Source organism: Thunnus maccoyii, chromosome 7 (genome assembly GCF_910596095.1).
Source record: "Thunnus maccoyii chromosome 7, fThuMac1.1, whole genome shotgun sequence".
In the NCBI taxonomy this organism is placed as follows: domain Eukaryota; kingdom Metazoa; phylum Chordata; class Actinopteri; order Scombriformes; family Scombridae; genus Thunnus; species Thunnus maccoyii.
The window spans coordinates 13,330,949-13,350,563 of NC_056539.1; the positions used below are offsets into that span (position 1 = coordinate 13,330,949).

The window sequence follows — 19,615 nt, forward strand, 5'->3', positions numbered from 1 at the left end:
TAGCTGAGCATATAAATGTGCATGGTAGTTAGTTAAAGATGACAAAATATTATTAATATAGATTGTAAAAAGAACTGGACCCAGAATTGAACCTTGTGGAACACCCTTAGATATCGGTAAAAACTCTGAACGAATAGTTCCCAAGTTCACTGACTGCTGCTGATCAGATAGGTAATTTGGGAACCATGCACCAGCTAAAACCAACATCACTTAAAATATGTAAAAGCAAGGAATGATCAACAGTGTCAAATGCCTTGGAGAGGTCCACAAAGATGGCAGCAAAATGTTTTTTTCTCATCCAAAGCACTGACAAGGTCATTCACAACCAAAATGATGGCAGAAACACTGCTGTGCTACGGCCTGAACCTGGATTGATGTGGACTCAGAACAGAGTTTGTGGTGAGAAATTCCTTAAGTTGACATTTTTTTTAGTTTAAGTGACTCTAGAATTTAAAGTAAACAAGACAATTTGGATATTGGTCTTTAGTTATTTGGATCTCTCCTTTCACAGTGACGATATAATACTTTCACATAGTAATATTGACAGTTGCATCCTGTTGTACTGATGTACACTATTCCATAGCATCAAATTAGAGGGAACAAACTCTGTGGTCTATACTCTCTGTGTCAGTTCAATCTCAACTGAATTTTGAGACAGTATGTAAAGACTGAGTTTAGATTCTATATGATAAGTTTGTCTTCTGTCCTTGCCCCTTTAGATTAAATGAATGAACATGCATGCATGGAGACAGTGGATTTACTTTGTTCCAATTGCAACTAAATCCAGTTTTAAAACCTGATCTTTCACTATTTTTGCACTTCTTTTTTCTGATCACATCCCAAGTGAATACAGAGGCGGAGCCCAAACATCAGCATCACAGAGTACTACGAATAGCTCCTATAATATCATCACTTTGAGCATAGATGTGGACAAAAGAGCCTGTATTTTAATACACTGCAGCAGTATAATTCAGAATACATAGACACACACATTTCTACTGACACAAGCTTGTATAAACATGTTTTAAAATCCAGATTAATAGCAGTATTGCTAATAAAATATGTAACATTCTTTGGGAGTATAATGACAGTTTGTGACTGGTTTGTGAGGCATGGGTAGACTTATCTTGTATAGTTGTTTGTTGGAACATATACTCTCTCACACATACTGTGACCATTGAGAACCATCAAAAACTTAAATCCACTGTAAAGAAGACACACCTCCCTTCACACCACAATCCAGTTACAATCACTAATTCACTTCCTATCAGCATGAAAGTGAAGAAGTGGAAAGTCATCTGGAAATATTTCCATCTTTTTCTTAAGCCAGATCAATTCAATACATCAACTTGGATAAAATAGAGTTTATAGAGGTGAGAGTATTATGAAGATCAGATATATGTTTTTCATTATTCATCCGGCTATATTATCTCTTTCCCAGAGAGGAAACTAATCTGTGGCGTACTGAGGACGTACCACCACTTGGTAGGAGAACTGGTTTGAGTGGCATGGATAGACACGTTCTTCGCTGCTCGGAACAAATGCGAGATTCTCATCATTAAATTCCTCAACATGAAAAACATACCGCCCTTCACACATTACAACAAGCCTATTGCTGTAACCAATACGTTGCCCCATGTGACTGGGTAAATCGTTGTTCTTTTCTTGAATCCTCAAACTAACGGCTGGAAAAGAAGAGCAAGAGACATTTGAGCAGTCTTTAATACTAACAAATACTTTTGTTTTCCAACGCATGCTGTTAAAAGCAAAATAGGCGCTGTTATGAACAGGTGTTTGGAAATCAAATGTCAGGCTATTGATGCGCTGCCCATGAAGAAGATAGAACCCCAAATCCTTGTAAGTTTTGACGCTTCGGGAGCTGAAGGTAAAGCTCCATGGTCTGCCAGTGTAAATCCTGGATGTGTAGACATTTTGTTCATCCTTCAGATTGTTGAGCAGTGCCTTGAAGGGCAAGGCATTGAACTGAAACGCCTGCAGCTTGCTGCCATAGTACTGTGAGCCATCAAGTGTGTTTAAGTCCTCAGCTGGTATCATTGGAAAACGGATGAGCTTGAAAAGGATCTCAGGAATGGTTGTGTCTCCTTGGGCTGCTGCCCATCTCTCCAGTCCATGCAGGATGACTTTTTCATTATGTACTACAAGGTCTGAGCGAGACAGAAGAGCTTTGACCAGGCCAAATGGAAGATCTGTCCAGGCTGGAGAGCGGATCAGTGCCTCACAGTTCCAAGCCAGGTAGCGAAGACAGACTTCCTGCAGTGACTCATCACCTGTACGGACCGCATACTCATAGAAAGACTTTTGATAGTGGAAATTGACATCTTCTGTGACAAAGAATCTGAAAAGATTTGCTGCTTCATTCTGAATTTCTTTCAGATCCCAGTCCATTGCCATCCTGAGAATGCAGAGGGTGGAGGCTAGTGTGATCTTTCTTGTGTAGAAGTATCTGAAATGCAAACAAACTCAGCTATTACTAACACAACAACAATCTGTCAAATGTTTTCCTATAATTTTGGAATTAGACACCAAATTCAACTTAATTTTGCAAAGCCAGTTAACACCCTGAAAGTGAAAATCAGCTGAGTGTTAAAGGTTTACCTGACAAATATGTAGTAAAAGGTCATCAGACAAGTAAAAGATATTACAGAAGTCATCAGTAACTATTACTGATGAAAGGAGGCCAGTGAGAGAGCTAGTGGTAGTTTGAACTTTTACCTGACAAAGTTGTTGGCATGTTTACTGCAGTCAGAGGTGACATCAATGCTGAGGCTGCTGAAATCCAACTGTGAGGTTTTGAGGAATGAGTTCAGAGAGAGGATGACCCTGTGAGCACAGATTGTTTCAACAATGTTGTTGTCCACAACCACTGTGATGTTCAAGTCACAGTTACGTCCACTGTCAAACAGTTCCCCCAGCTGATGAGAGAGGCTTGTGTTGTGGTCCAAAGAGACCTCATGGCTGAAATCCTCATCAATAGGTTCTGGCCCTGATAGAGATCAATATCAAGTGGTTTGGTTTCAGTGTGTTGGGAAGCAAAATTGCGTTTTTTGAGTTCAACTTCTTTTCAAAACTTGGTTGCCTTACCCTCTTTGCATCTAACGCCAACATCCTCATCATGACCACAGTCATGGACCCCCCACCCAGGGAACTGGCATTGCAGCAGGTTTGTCTCTTTCCCGTCACAGGATAAATCATCCATCCAGATGTTGCCTTTGCCTAGCACAGAATCAACAACACAATGAAAAACAGTCACACTTTCATCATGATAATATCTGAAGCAAATATTGTTCATTGTTCAAAGAAAGTTTATCTGAGTTGCAAAGTTGCTTCTGAAATAATAGTGTCAGACATATATTTCTACAGGCAAGTCAAAGTCAAGCAGAGCTTCCTTACCGCTGCCAAATGATACCAGAGCTTCTCTTGCACCCGTGAAATTTAATTGTTGACACACCACTTGGGCTTCATTCATATCCCAGTTGTCATCGCACACAGTTCCCCAAACGCCATCATGAAAGATCTCCACACGGCCCTCAGAGGGGTCTTGACCCCCAGTGAGCCTAATGTAACCTTCTTCATTAGCTAAAGAGGTGTGACAAAATCAAATGTAATGTCATAACCACATTTAGGCATCTGTGCACAGGTATTGTAAAGTTTACATAGTCTCATGCCATGAGCTCATGTTTTATGTGTTGAAAAGAGAAATTGCGTGTTTTGAGTTCAACTTCATGTCAAAACTTGGTTGCCTTACCATCTTCACATCTAACGCCAACATCCTCACCATGATTACAGTTAGTGACCCCCCACCCAGGGAACTCGCATTGCAGCAGGTTTGTCTCTGTCCCATTACAGGATAAATCATCCATCCAGATGTTACCTTCCCCTAACACAAAATCAACCACACAATGAAAAATAGTCACACTTTCATCATAATATCTGTAGCAAATATTGTTCATTGTTCAAAGAAAGTTTATCTGAGTTGCAAAGTTGCTTTTGAAATAACAGTGTCAGACTATATTTCCACACTGTCACAGTCAAGCAGAGCTTCCTTACCGCTGCCAAATGATACCAGAACTTCTTTTGCACCCGCGAAACTTAACTGTCGACACACCACTTGGGCTTCGTTCATATCCCAGTCATCATCGCACACAGTCCCCCAAACGCCATCATGAAAGATCTCCACTCGGCCCTCAGAGAAGTCTTGACCTCCAGTGAGCCTAATGTAACCTTCCTCATAAGCTAAAGAGGTGTGAAAAATCAAATGTAATGTCATAACCACATTTAGGCATCTGTGTACAGGTATTGTAAAGTTTCTTTAGTCTCATGCCATGAGCTCATGTTTTGCATTATATTAAGGCTACAGTACAATTATTTTTTATTGCAAGTTATGTGTTTGTCAGCCCTTGAAATTAAATAATGTCAGATTACTTTGTACAAGCTGACAGTTAATAGATCCAAATTTGTCCATTTAGGAACTGCAAAATTTGCTATATGTAATAGATGTGATGAAAAAATAGTTTTTTATTTTTCAATATTCTCTTTATTGCCATTGAGAATATTGTTAAACACACAAGAATATAAGCCAGTAAGCATTTATATTTCTAAATAAGAATAACGTCTGTCTCATACATGTACATGGAAGATATTGGCCTAAAGATACAAAGGATTAAAATAGCTGGAAAGTTTTTTGGGGGGGATATTGCTTTTTTGTTCACTGTTAAATTAAGCTGTGGAGGCTTTTACAAGACAAGAACAGTTTTACTCACCAGAAGACAGGCTGACGAAAAGAATGCAGAATAGTAAGAAAGTATTTTCTTTCATTTTGATTGCATTACACTGGGAAAAAGATGGAAACAGGGAACATCACTAAGTTTCTGTATTCAGAAATGTTTTCTTATTCTATGATCAGCACATTTTTTTGAATAGTGACCATCCACTCCTGTCTACAGACAGAGGAGCTAAGTTTGGTTTCCTGTCACTTTTATTTTATAGCTGCTTTTAGGATCAAAATAAATTTTAGAAACCCAGACATAACATCACCATGAGAGCGACAAGCAAGTTTCTTTTCAAATGACATATACTGTAGGTGTATTTTCTTGCATATAACCCAATGTACACAAACACATGCAAAATGTGCAATTTTGCAGAACATCTTTGGTGTGACTGAAATTATGTACGATAATGACAAATGATCCTTCCTTTGTCCTCATGTTTTTCTCTAAACATTTTTTCTCTCATATAATGTGCAATGCCATCAGTATCCATACATTTTTCTGGTTAAAAGAGGAATAAACTTACCAGAACTCAAAATGAAGTGAACTGAAGAAAGGGATCTGTGAAGAAATAAATTGGAGATATCTGTGCATTATTTCACAAAGGGTGTCCAGTTATTTTCCAGGAATCGCCACTCCCTCTAAAGGGGAGTTTCTCAGAACATCTTGTTCCTACAATAGCCATTGTTGTAAAATTTAGAGTAATTACAACATATGCAATATATATGTACTGTTTGTCCAACAAGTAAATTGAAAAGACGGTCAAATGTGAAATTTTGTTGTGGTGCCATCACATTATGTGAACAAATAAATACCTTGGGAAGTTAAAATAGAACAAAAATAGTCTTATTAGACTTTTTAGAAGAAAAGGAGCTCATGTACCGGGAAGCTGCCTGCAGAGGGCAGCAACCCTCCAGCAGTGAGTTGGTTCCTTTCATACCCACCTGGTGGTAATATATGTCGGTATGTACATGCCTGTATTCAAACAACAGAAAGTTACAGATAATATAATTTCAGTGAAAATGTCTGTAGAGATGTCAGGTAAATGTACAGTTCAGCAGTGGAAGAAAAGTAGTGGACCTACTTCTCCAAAATTTTGAGGTACTTTACTTGAGTATTTCCATCGATAATATTTACTCTTCTACCCCACAACATTTCAGGGGTAACTTAATTTGACATTTCTGTAAAACATTTACTTTTCAGACTAAGATTTTTCATAGCTTTTAAATATGATCCATAGTTACAGATGAAAGATTGAGCATGTTCAGAATAATACAATTATAATTAAAATGTTCTGTTGGGATCTATTATACTGGTAAGCGCACAACCTTGCTGGAGAAGATTGTCATGATTCATTGGACATAGTTAATGCTTCATTTTACAGGTCTGTAATATCCTAAAAGTGACCTTAATTTCACAGGAAGTTCCCTGTAAAGAACTATGTAATTTGGAACTAATTATAAGTTAGTGAAAAAGGGAATTTCCTTGAAAGAAAGTTCTGTTTAAACCCATGTAAATATCCATTATTAATTAAATTATTCATTTATTATTGGTAACTTTATTCTTCATAAATGTTAAATCGTATATTTGCCTGTAGAAAGATTTTACATTTTTCTATGTTCAGATGACCTGCTGTGCAACAACTAAAAGACTTTCTGGGTTACAATACCAATTAACTGAAATAATTGAACCAACTGAACACAGTCTAATTTTCACTTTAATGAGTAGGCTACCAAATTACTTAATTCTTTCCAAGCAACCTCCTAAAAACTTTTAGATAATTATAGACCTGTAAAATAAAGTATTAACAACATATATAAGTGGAGGATCCGGTTTTAACTTGGTGTAAGTCACCATGAGGTCATTGGCTCACTCATATCAACTTAAGCTCTCTCCCAGTGAGGTTTGTTATTGTGGACTACAATCTTGGTATGGAAGGACTGCCTCCCCATCAGCACCTTCAGGAGAGTATGTCATCACACAGGCCACTGGTCGGTTTTTATTATTGCCTTTATTTAAACTTGAAAAATCATTGAGGGCTCGCCCTTATTTACAATGATGTAACAGTTTAAAATGACTTGAAAAGATAGAAAGTAATAAAAGATACAAGATAAAAGAAAATCAGTTAAAACAAGTATACAAGTGCAGTTAATTAAAGATACAATATACAAAAACCAAATCAACTAAAACAGGTACAAACAAAGCTGAGTGGTTTGTGATCATAGATTTAACTTGACCAAAGGTGACTTAAGAGTAGACTTGTCTTGTATAGTTGTTTTTTGGAACAAATTCTCTCTCATGACCATCGAGAACCATCAAAAATTTAACTTATAATCACTAATTCACTTCCAATCAGCATGGAAGTGAAGAAACGGAAAGTGCCTGATAAAATCAATATATCAACTTACATAAAATATATCTTATTGAGGTGATAGTATGAAGATCAGATAATATGTTTTTAATTATTCATCCGGCTATATTATCTCTTTCCCAGAGAGGAAACTAATCTGTGGTGTACTGAGGACGTACCACCACTTGGTAGGAGAACTGGTTTGAGTGGCATGGATAGACACGTTCTTCGCTGCTCGGAACAAATGCGAGATTCTCATCATTAAATTCCTCAACATGAAAAACATACCGTCCGTCACACATTACAACAAGCCTATTGCTGTAACCAATACATTGCTTCACGTGACTGTTTAAATCATTGTTCTCTTCTTGAATCCTCAAACTAACGGCTGGAAAAGAAGGGCAAGACACACTTTCATTTGAGCAGTCTTTATCACTAATAATTACTTTTGTTTTCCAACGCATGCTGTTAAAAGCAAAATAGGCGCTGTTATGAACAGGTGTTTGGAAATCAGATGTCAGGCTATTGATGTGCTGCCCATGAAGACGGTAGTACCCCAAATCCTTATATTTTTTGACGCTTTGGGAGCCGAAGGTAAAGCTCCATGGTCTGCCAGTGTAAATCCTGGATGTGTAGACATGTTGTTCTTCCTTCAGGTCATTAAGCAGTATCATGAAGGGCAGGGCATTGAACTGAAACCCCTGCAGCTTGCTGCCATAGTACTGTGAGCCATCAAGTATGTATAAGTCCTCAGCTGGTATCATTGGAAAACGGATGAGCTTGAAAAGGATCTCAGGAATGGTTGTGTCTCCTTGGGCTGCTGCCCATGTCTCAAGTGCTCTCAGGATGACTGTTTCATTACGTACTACAAGGTCTGAGCGAGACAGCAGAGCTTTGACCAGGCCAAATGGAAGATCTGTCCAGGCTGGAGAGCGGATCAGTGCCTCACAGTTCCAAGCCAGGTAGCGAAGACAGACTTCCTGCAGTGACTCATCACCTGTATGGACCGCATACTCATAGAAAGACTTTTGATGGTGGAAATTGACATCTTCTGTGACAAAAAATCTGAAAAGATTTGCTGCTTCATTCTGAATTTCTTTCAGATCCCAGTCCATTGCCATCCTGAGGATGCAGTGTGCAGAGGCTAGTGTGATATTTCTTGTGTAGAAGTATCTGAAATGCAAACAAACTCAGCTATTACTAACACAACAACAATCTGTCAAATGTTTTCCTATAATTTTGGAATTAGACACCAAATTCAACTTAATTTTGCAAAGCCAGTTAACACCCTGAAAGTGAAAATCAGCTGAGTGTTAAAGGTTTACCTGACAAATATGTAGTAAAAGGTCATCAGACAAGTAAAAGATATAACAGAAGTCATCAGTAACTATTACTGATGAAAGGAGGCCAATGAGAGAGCTAGTGGTAGTTTGAACTTTTACCTGACAAAGTTGTTGGCATGTTTACTGCAGTCAGAGGTGACATCAATGCTGAGGCTGCTGAAATCCAACTGTGAGGTTTCGAAGAATGAGTTCAGAGAGAGGATGACCCTGTGAGCACAGATTGTCTCAACAATGTTGTTGTCCACAACCACTGTGATGTTCAAGTCACAGTCACGTCCACTGTCAAACAGTTCCCCCAGCTGATGAGAGAGGCTTGGGTTGTGGTCCAAAGAGAACTCATGGCTGAAATCCTCATCAATAGGTTCTGGCCCTGATAGAGATCAATACGGAATGGTTTTATGTGTTGGGAAGAAAATTGCGAAACTTCTTTTCAAAACTTGGTTGCCTTACCCTCTTCGCATTTAACGCCAACATCCTCACCATGACCACAGTTATGGACCCCCCACCCAGAGAACTGGCATTGCAGCAGGTTTGTCTCTGTCCCATCACAGGATAAATCATCCATCCAGATGTTGCCTTTGCCTTGCACAGAATCAACCACACAATGAAAAATAGTCACTTTCATCATGATAATATTTGTAGCAAATATTGTTCATTGTTCAAATAATGTTTATTTGAATTGCAAAGTTGCTATTGAAATAGCGATGTCAGATGTAAATTTCCACACTGTCACAGTCAAACAGAGCTTACTTACCACTGCCAAATGACACCAGAGCTTCTTTTGCACCCTCGTAACGGAGCTGTCGACACACCAATCGGGCTTCGTTCATGTCCCAGTCATCATCGCATACAGTCCCCCAAACACCATCATGAAAAATCTCCACACGGCCCTCAGTGGGGTTTTGTCCCCCAACCAGCCGAATGTAATCATCAGCATCATTAGCTAAAGAGGTGTGACAAAATCAAATGTCATGTCATAACCACATTGAGGCATCTGTGTACAATCATTGTAAAGTTTTTATCATCTCACAACATGAGCTCATGTTTTGCTTTATTACAGTAACATTCAACATGTTATGACAAGTCAGCCCTCTGGAGCTTTGTATTGCCTCCACTTACATTATACAAAATAAGACCATATTACTTTCTGATAGTTTATAGATTGAAAATTGTCCATTTAGGAACTGTAAAATTTGCTATATGTAATAGATGTGATTAAAAAGTAGTCCCACCTTTATTGCCATTGAGAATATTGTTAAGCACACAAGAATATAAGCCAGTAAGCATTTATATTCATAAATAAGAATAACCTCTTCCTCATGCGTGTTGGTTGAAGATAAAGACATTAACCTTAATCCTACCGACTTGTACTTGGGATAAAAGCTAGCCAGTAGTCCGTATATGTTAAATATATGTTGGTAGGATGAAGGTTAAAATAGCTGGGAAAATCTGAGGGAAAATTGCTCACTGTTCACTGTTAAATTAAGCTGTGCTTAAATAGGCTTTCACAAGATAAGATCAGTTTACTCACCTGCAGACAAGCTGACAAATAGGATGCAGAGTAATAAGGAAGCATTTTCTTTCATTTTTATTGCAACGCACTGGCAAAAAAACAAAACAGAAAACAGGGAGCATCACTAAGTTTCTGTATTCAGAAATGTTTTCTTATTCTATGATCATCACATTTTTTTGAATAGTGACCATTCACTGCTGTCTACAGACATAGAGGAGCTAAGTTTGGTTTCCTGTCACTTTAATTTTATAGCTGCTTTTAGGATCAAAATAAATTTCAGAAACCCTGACATAACATCACCATGAGAGCGACAAGCAAGTTTTTTTTTCAAATGACATATACTGTAGGTATATTTTCTTGCATATAACCCAATGTGCACAAACACATGCAAAATGTACAATTTTGCTGAATATCTATGGTTTGACTGAAATTATGTACGATAAGGACAAATTGTCCTTCATTCACATAGTTTCTTACACACACATTTTTTGAATAGTGACCATTTACTACTGTCTACAGACATAGCACAACCGAGTTTGGTTTCCTGTCACTTTCAATTTTTAGCTGATTTTGGATCAAAATAAAAGTCAGAAACCCAGTTTCTTTTCAAATGAATATAGGCTATTGTATGTATGTTTTCATGTGTTCACACCAAACGCGAAGCGAATTTGTCGCGCGTTGAGATTACATATAAAGTCAATGTAAAGACGCGCCCCGCGTGAATAGACCCGAATGGCGCGAATACGCGAAATTCGCGTATTCGCACGAGTTGAAAATATTGAACTTCAGCGAAAATTTCGCGCGTATCATAGGGCTGGACCGGGGGATTCAGTCGCGGCTTGCCACTTGGGAACACGTTGGTGCTGCTGCTGCTGATTTCTGGAGGAATAAACACACACCGGACCACCACACGAGTTACACCGGATTCCGGAGCCGTTTACCGGCGGGAGGAGTTTATTTCTTTAAACTTTTAAACTGATTTATCTTCACTTTCGCATCTAACACCAGAGTCACACACCCCCCTCGGCTGCTGTCATCAATAACAACCTAAATGCTGGTGACTTTACATAATTTTAAATTTAAACTAGTAGATATCTATGTGTTTAAACGTGTCGCTGCCGTATTTATGCCTTTAGATTATGTCATTTTGTGTGGATGGGGCAGCTTCAATGTTGATAAAGCACAGCTCTGATCGATCCGAACTCCATACAGAAAATGATTATTTTAAAAGTTGTTTGCTTGTCGTCTTGTGGACAGACCTGACAAAGGATGATTCAGACTTTTTACAAATCGGCATCATGTTGTAGTAATTGCGGCATCCTTTTGATTCGTTTATTGCAATTAAATCATAGCAAAATCTATGTTTATTTTGGGTTCATACCGCTTTAAGGTATGTAGTTGTCGTCTGGGAAGTGTAGTAAATAAACGGATTTTTGGGGGGAGTTTTATGTGACAGGTTAATGCAGTTTATCACAGCAAAACGAACAGAGAAGAGTTGATGTATTTGATGTATTCCTCAGTGTTTACAGATTAGTGTCGGTATGAATGTTGTTAGCAGGAGGACTGAGCTGGCAGGCAGGCTGAGCTTCAGTAACATCACCGGCTGGCTCCCATTGTCCAGGGGCCTGTTTCAGAAAGCGAGTTTAGTGAAAACTCTGAGTTTGTTCACCCTGAGTTGAGGGTTTTCAGTTTCAGAAAGAGAGCTAACTTAAACTTTGGGCTAGTTACCACAGTAACTGACTCTGTGAAGCTAACCTACTCGCTGGCAGGTTTTCCTCAACAAACCCTGAGTTTCTCTCTGTCTCCTCCCTCTTACAGAGCCAGACACTCTGTTTCATTTCCTCATTCATTCAGTCCGTATCAAAGCGCATTCATTAGCGGAGGTTTACTATCTGTCGGAATCTAAATTCTGGTTGATTATTAGTTTAGTTACTCAAGGACTTTCTAAAGTTGCCGCTTTTATGCACATCAGTCATTTCTTTGAAGAGCGTTTTTTTCTCTCACATTCAGATATTACACAGCGTGAATTCATCCTCAGTTCAGAATAAAACCTCTGCATGTCCTTCTGTTATAATTCTGTGACTCTGTGCATAAGACAGCTGTTAGTTTGTTAGAGCAGCTCCTGTGCTGAAATGTTTATTGCAAATAATGTGTAATCTCAGTTTAAATTTAAACAATCGGTATGAAGCTTTAGACGTTGGAACAATGAATAATTATCTCTATCACTCATGATGTGACTGGTCGCACTGATGGGACATCATTCCTATAATATTGTAGATTATATGTTAATATGCTGAGTCAGCAGGATCGTGGTGCAGCTGCAGAATGTAGTTTGACAGTGAGATTTTTAAATAGGGGGCATAATCTTATCGTGTTTTAACAGGATTTCAGTGACAATGTTTAAATTTACTACATTTGTTGAAGTAGCTGAAATAAAGTCACTGAATGCTGTTGAGCTGAGATACAAATAGATGTCTAAAAATTTAAAATATTATGTATTTTAACCTCGACGCCTTTTCAAGGACAAATCACCAAACACATTATTACTGGATAAGACTGTGAGCTACAGTCATGTCTCTATGTCTTTGATCTATATATGTTTTAAATCTTTAACTATATTTTTCATCTTCAGTTGCCTCCTGTGTTTTGTCCGTCAGATTAAAACTGAACAAATATATTTAAAATGTAATGTAGCTTCAGCCTGATACACAGTCAGATTCCACTTTATCATCATTAAGGAAATGTAAGTCTGCTAAATGATGAATTAATGGGCAACACTGAATAAAACTTTATTGTGTTAACTTATTGACACTTTTCCCGTTTATCTTTTTTTAAAGATAAATGTGCAGCGTCCGCACACACATGCATTCATATTTCTACATCCACTGGATTAAAATGGAGGCTCTGCCTTTTATTTACCTGTTGCCATGGTGACTCGTAGTATCGGGGCTCCATTGATGATGGGGTTTTTTTATTCATCACACTCACGCTTAACTCAGAGTGAACATACTCAGAGTTGATTGAACTGACTCTGATCAGCTGTTCTGAAACCGAAAACTCTGAGTTTCCCATCTCGGGGTTCATCAACTCAGAGTTCGGGGTTTAACTCAGAGTTTGTTGAACCTGCTTTCTGAAACAGACCCCAAGTGGGGACTAGTCGGTGCCTGCCATTGCTCATTAGCTGTTTGGGGCGAATAAGCACAAATGATCCCGCGGCCTGTTTTATTCGCGAATTACGTGAATAAAAACAAATGTTCCTGCGTCAAACTCGCGCGAGTAACGCGAGGCTAAAATTCGCTTCGCGTTTGGTGTGAACACAACAAACACATGCAGAATGTACAATTTTGCTGCACATCTGTGATGTGACTGAAATTATGTACAATAATGACAAATTGTCCTTCATTTGTTGCCAAGTTTTTCTCTTAACATTTTTTCTCTCATATAATGTGCAGTGCCATCAGTATCCATACGTTTTTCTGGTTAAAAGAGTAATAAACTTACCAGAACTTAAAATGAAGTGAACTGAAGAAAGGGATCTCAGAAGAAATAAAAGGGAGAAATCTGTGCACAATTTAACAGTGTATGCACTTATTTTCCAGGATTTGCCACACCCACTAAGGTTGTTTCCAAGAACGTTTTGTTCCCAAAAGGCAAAGCAAGGCCAGACAAGACAAAGCAAGTTTATTTGTTTAGCACATTTCAACAAGTCAATTCCAAGTGCTTCACATAGAACATAAAAGGCAAAACAGAATATAAAATATAATAAGACAGATAAAACAAGAGAATAAAAGTTACAATGCAGTGCAAGATATTAACCCTCAATTTTGGTTTAATTAAAAGCAGTGGCAAACAGAAAAGTCTTCAGCTGTGATTTAAAAGAACTGAGAGTTGCAGCAGACCTGCAGTTTTCTGGGAGTTTGTTCCAGATATGTGGAGCATAAAAACTAAACGCTGCTTCTCCATGTTTACTTTGGGGATAGAAAGCAGACCTGTCCCAGATGACCTGAGAGGTCCAGATGGTTCATAACGTAGCAGCAGATCAGAAATGTATTTTGGCCCTAAACCTTTCAGTGCTTTATAAACTAATAGTGACTCAAGTAGCAGCGTTCTGAATCAGATGCAGCTGTCTGACCAATTTTTTTAGGGAGACCTGTGAAGACACCATTACAGTAGTCAGGTCTACTGAAAATAAATGCATGAACAAGTTTTTCTAAATCTGGCTGAAACATAAGTCCTTTAATTCTTGATATATTCTTTAGGTGATAGTAGGCTGACTTTGAAATTGTCTTAATGTGGCTGTTGAAATTCAGGTCTGAGTCCATGACTACACAACACAATAGCCATTATTTTTCAAATTTACAGTAATTACAACACATGCAATATTTATGTACTGTATGTCCAACAAGTAAATTGAAAAGAAGGTCAAATGTGAAATTTTGCTGTGGTGCCATTACATTATGTGAACAAATAAATACCTTGGGAAGTTAAAATAGGACAAAGATAGCCTTACTTGTTTATTACTATATCTATTACATTTTAGAAGAAACAGAGCTCATATACCAGGAAGCTGCCTGCAAGACACACCTCCCTACACACCACAATCCAGTTACAATCACTAATTCACTTCCTATCAGCATGAAGGTGAAGAAGTGGAAAGTCATCTGGAAATGTCCAGCTTTTTCTTAAGCCTGATCAATTCAATATGTCAACTTGGATAAAATAGAGTTTATAGAGGTGAGAGTATTATGAAGATCAGATATATGTTTTTCATTATTCATCCGGCTATATTATCTTTTTCCCAGAGAGGAAACTAATCTGTGGTGTACTGAGGACGTACCACCACTTGGTAGGAGAACTGGTTTGAGTGGCATGGATAGACACGTTCTTCGCTGCTCGGAACAAATATGAGATTCTCACCTTTAAATTCCTCAACATGAAACACATACCGCCCTTCACACATTACAACAAGCCTATTCCTGTAACTGATATGTCCCTCCATGTCACTGGGTAAATCATTGTTCTTTTCTTGAATCCTCAAACTAACGGCTGGCAAAGAAGGGCAAGAGACACTGTCACTTGAGCAGTCCTCATCTCTGATAAATACTCTTGATTTCCAACGCATGCTGTGAAAAGAAAAATAGGCGCTGTTATGAACAGGTGTTTTGAAATCAGATGTCAGGCTATTGATGTGCTGGTTGTGAAGAGTGTAGAGCCCAGAATCCCTGTAAGCTCTGATGCCCTGAGTGCTAAAGGTAAAGCTCCATGGTCTGCCAGTGTAAATCCTGGATGTGTAGACATTTTGCTCTTCCCTCAGATTGTTGAGCAGTGCCTTGAAGGGCAAGGCATTGAACTGAAACCCCTGCAGCTTGCTGCCATAGTACTGTGAGCCATCAAGTATGTATAAGTCCTCAGCTGGTATCATTGGAAAACGGATGAGTTTGAAAAGGATCTCAGGAATGGTTGTGTCTCCTTGGGCTGCTGCCCATCTCTCCAGTCCATGCAGGATGACTTTTTCATTATGTACTACAAGGTCTGAGCGAGACAGCAGAGCTTTGACCAGGCCAAATGGAAGATCTGTCCAGGCTGGAGAGCGGATCAGTGCCTCGCAGTTCCAAGCCAGGTAGCGAAGACAGACTTCCTGCAGTGACTCATCACCTGTACGGACCGCATACTCATAGAAAGACTTTTGATAGTGGAAATTGACATCTTCTGTGACAAAAAATCTGAAAAGACCTATTGCTTCATTCTGAATTTCTTTCAGATCCCAGTCCATTGCCATCCTGAGAATGCAGTGGGCAGAGGCTAGTGTGATTTTAATCTTTCTTGTGTAGAAGTATCTGAAATGCAAACAAACTCAGCTATTACTAACACAACAACAATCTGTCAAATGTTTTCCTATAATTTTGGAATTAGACACCAAATTCAACTTAATTTTGCAAAGCCAGTTAACACCCTGAAAGTGAAAATCAGCTGAGTGTTAAAGGTTTACCTGACAAATACGTAGTAAAAGGTCATCAGACAAGTAAAAGATATTACAGAAGTCATCAGTAACTATTACTGATGAAAGGAGGCCAATGAGAGAGCTAGTGGTAATTTGAACTTTTACCTGACAAAGTTGTTGGCATGTTGACTGCAGTCAGAGGTGACATCAATGCTGAGGCTGCTGAAATCCGACTGTGAGGTTTCGAGGAATGAGTTCAGAGAGAGGATGATCCTGTGAGCACAGATTGTCTCGACGGTGTTGTTGTCCACAACCACTGTGATGTTCAAGTCACAGTCACGTCCACTGTCAAACAGTTCCCCCAGCTGATGAGAGAGGCTTGTGTTGTGGTCCAAAGAGAACTCATGGCTGAAATTGTCATTAAAAGGTCCTGGTCCTGATAGAGATCAATATTAAGTGGTTTGGTTTCAGTGTGTTGGGAAGAAAATTGCATTTTTTGAGTTCAACTTCTTGTCCAAACTTGGTTGCCTTACCCTCTCTGCATTTAACGCCAACATCCTCACCATGACCACAGTTATGGACCCCCCACCCAGAGAACTGGCATTGCAGCAGGTTTGTCTCTGTCCCATTACAGGATAAATCATCCATCCAGATGTTGCCTTCCCCTAACACAGAATCAGCCACAAAATGAAAAATAGTCACTTTTTTCATGGTATCTGTAGCATAGTTGTTTTGTGAGTTTATCTGAGTTGTATAGCCAATCTCATTCAGGTGCCTCTGAAATAATAGTGTCAGACATATATTTCTACAGGCAAGTCAAAGTCAAGCAGAGCTTCCTTACCGCTGCCAAATGATACCAGAGCTTCTCTTGCACCCGTGAAATTTAATTGTCGACACATCACTTGGGCTTCGTTCATATCCCAGTTGTCATCGCACACAGTTCCCCAAACGCCATCATGAAAGATCTCCACTCGGCCCTCAGAGGGGTCTTGACCCCCAGTGAGCCTAATGTAACCTTCCTCATTAGCTAAAGAGGTGTGAAAAAATCAAATGTAATGTCATAACCACATTTAGGCATCTGTGTACAGGTATTGTAAAGTTTTTTTAGTCACATGCCATGAGCTCATGTTTTATGTGTTGGGAAGAGAAATTGCATTTTTGAGTTTAACTTCTTGTCCAAATTTGGTTGCCTTACCCTCTTCGCATTTAACGCCAACATCCTCACCATGACCACAGTCATGGACCCCCCACCCAGGGAACTGGCATTGCAGCAGGTTTGTCTCTGTCCCATCACAGGCTAAATTATCCATCAAGATGTTGCCTTCCCCTAAGACAAAATCAACAACACAATGAAAAATAGTCAAACTTTCATCATGATAATATCTGAAGCAAATATTGTTCATTGTTCAAAGAAAGTTTATCTGAGTTGCAAAGTTGCTTCTGAAATAGTGGTGTCAGACATATATTTCTACAGGCAAGTCACAGTCAAGCAGAGCTTCCTTACCGCTGCCAAATGATACCAGAGCTTCTCTTGCACCTGGGAAACGTAACTGTCGACACACCACTTGGGCTTCATTCATATCCCAATTGTCATCGCACACAGTCCCCCAAACGCCATTATGAAAGATCTCCACACGGCCTTCAGAGGAGTCTTGACCCCCAGTGAGCCTAATGTAGCCTTCCTCATTAGCTAAAGAGGTGTGAAAAAATCAGGGATGTTAAATAAAAAATGAAAACAACAATGGCTATCCTTTTGTCGATTCAATTGTGTTTCTACAGGCATTTCTATAGGCTTTGTAGCATATTCTACAAGCTTTTTGTTCTACAGGTTCTACAAGCACATCAGTGCTTGTTTCAGTAGGTTGTTTCGGAGTCATTAGGTTCTCTAAATGAATTATAGCAACAATACAACTGTGTTGACATTAAAAAGAAAATGTACTTTTGAATATGTATTAAGTATTTTTAAAGGCAAGTACTCCAGTACTTAACAACTTTCACTTGTATTGGAGTAATATTTGACCACAAGTATCTATACTTTGACTGAAGTAGTGGGGTTGTGTACTGGTCTCATGCCATGAGCTCATGTTTTGCGTTATATTTAGGCTACAGTAAAATTCATTTTTATTGTATGTGTTTGTCAGCTCTCTGAAATGAACGGATTAAAATAGCTGGAAAGACTTTTTGGGGAAAATTGCTTTTTTGTTCACCGTTAAATTAGGCTGTGGAGGCTTTTCTAGGATAAGAACAGTTTTACTCACCAGAAGACAAGCTGATGAAAAGAACGCAGAATAATGAGAAAGTATTTTCTTTCATTTTGATTGCATTACACTGGGAAAAAGATGGAAACAGGGAACATCACTAAGTTTCTGTATTCAGAAATGTTTTCTTATTCTATGATCAGCACATTCTTTGAATAGTGACCATTCACTCCTGTCTACAGACAGAGGAGCTAAGTTTGGTTTCCTGTCACTTTTATTTTATAGCTGTTTTTAGGATCAAAATAAATTTCAGAAGCCCAGACATAACATCACCACGAGTGCGACAAGCAAGTTTCTTTTCAAATGACATATACTGTAGGTATATTTTATCTTGCATATAACCCAATGTACACAAACACATGCAAAATGTACAATTTTGCTGAATATCTATGGTGTGACTGAAATTATGTACGATAAGGACAAATTGTCCTTCATTGTTCAAGTTTTTTTCTAAACTTTTTTTTCCCTCTCAAATAATGTGCAATGCCATCAGTAACCATACATTTTTTCTGGTTAAAAAAGGAATAAACTTACCAAAACTCAAAATGAAGTGAACTGAAGAAAGGGATCTCATTGAAGAAGTAAACTAGAGAAATCTGTGCACAATTTAACACATTATATGCAGTTATTTTCCAGGATAGCCACACCCACTAAAGGGGCGTTTCCCAGAAAAATTGTTGACATCTGATGCCACATTTTGTTCCCACAATGAACATTATCTTGAAATTTTCAGTGATTACGACACACACAATATTTATGTACTGTATGTCTGTGGTAGATTGAAGTTACTGCACATGCAGGTTCAATAAATTAGAGTTAAAACAAAAGGGATCACAGGTAGAAGTTGATGCTCATGTTCACCAGAACAAGAAAACGGAAACATGGACAGAGTGCAGTAAATCGAAAGAGGATCTGAGAAAGACTGAAAATGACCAACTGGCAAATTTCACAGGATGTTATTATTATGTAAAAACACATAACAGCTCTCTGTTAATAGACACAGTCGAGGAAGTTAAATATTTTGTGGAACAGATACTGACCTCCAGGACACCAGTTTGTGTTTTAGGCAACAACAATGAGGAAGTTCAAAGAAAAACTGAACAAATATTGTTAACACTTTATGATACAGCCCGCGTTTTACGGTGTAACTTCCCATCACTTACAATGTAATTTCCCGGAACTTACTGTGTAACTTCCTCGTATGAATCCGTACATATAAAATACTTTCCAGTTCTTACTGGTACTTAAATGAAACGAGAAACAAGGGAGTAACAATTGGGGTTTTAAAGCGTAACTTCCCAACATTTACCATGTAACTTCCCGGAACTTATGGTGTAATTTTCTCTTATGATTCAATATGTTACATGTGTATATGTGTACTAAAATCAAATGTTTTTGCTTGTGGCAGTTATGACAATCACTT

The 19,615-nt window shown here is 38.6% G+C and overlaps 1 protein-coding gene across 1 annotated transcript; it reads right to left on the bottom strand.

The window, feature by feature from the left end:
• Positions 1–1,226: 1,226 nt before the first annotated feature.
• LOC121900530 lies at positions 1,227–18,779 on the bottom strand. The gene is made up of 22 exons (XM_042416945.1): positions 18,727–18,779; positions 18,193–18,262; positions 17,439–17,624; positions 17,130–17,261; positions 16,776–16,961; positions 16,468–16,599; positions 16,100–16,370; positions 14,820–15,830; positions 13,495–13,499; positions 10,739–10,872; positions 10,477–10,506; positions 10,012–10,081; positions 9,235–9,423; positions 8,931–9,062; positions 8,580–8,850; positions 7,306–8,310; positions 4,069–4,304; positions 3,767–3,898; positions 3,412–3,597; positions 3,103–3,234; positions 2,734–3,004; positions 1,227–2,464 (listed from the first exon to the last, which is right to left on the bottom strand). Exons 2-22 carry the CDS (start codon positions 18,245–18,247, stop codon positions 1,450–1,452), a joined length of 5,781 nt encoding a protein of 1,926 aa, XP_042272879.1. The 5' UTR covers positions 18,248–18,262; positions 18,727–18,779; the 3' UTR covers positions 1,227–1,449.
• Between the last annotated feature and the right edge of the window lie 836 nt (positions 18,780–19,615).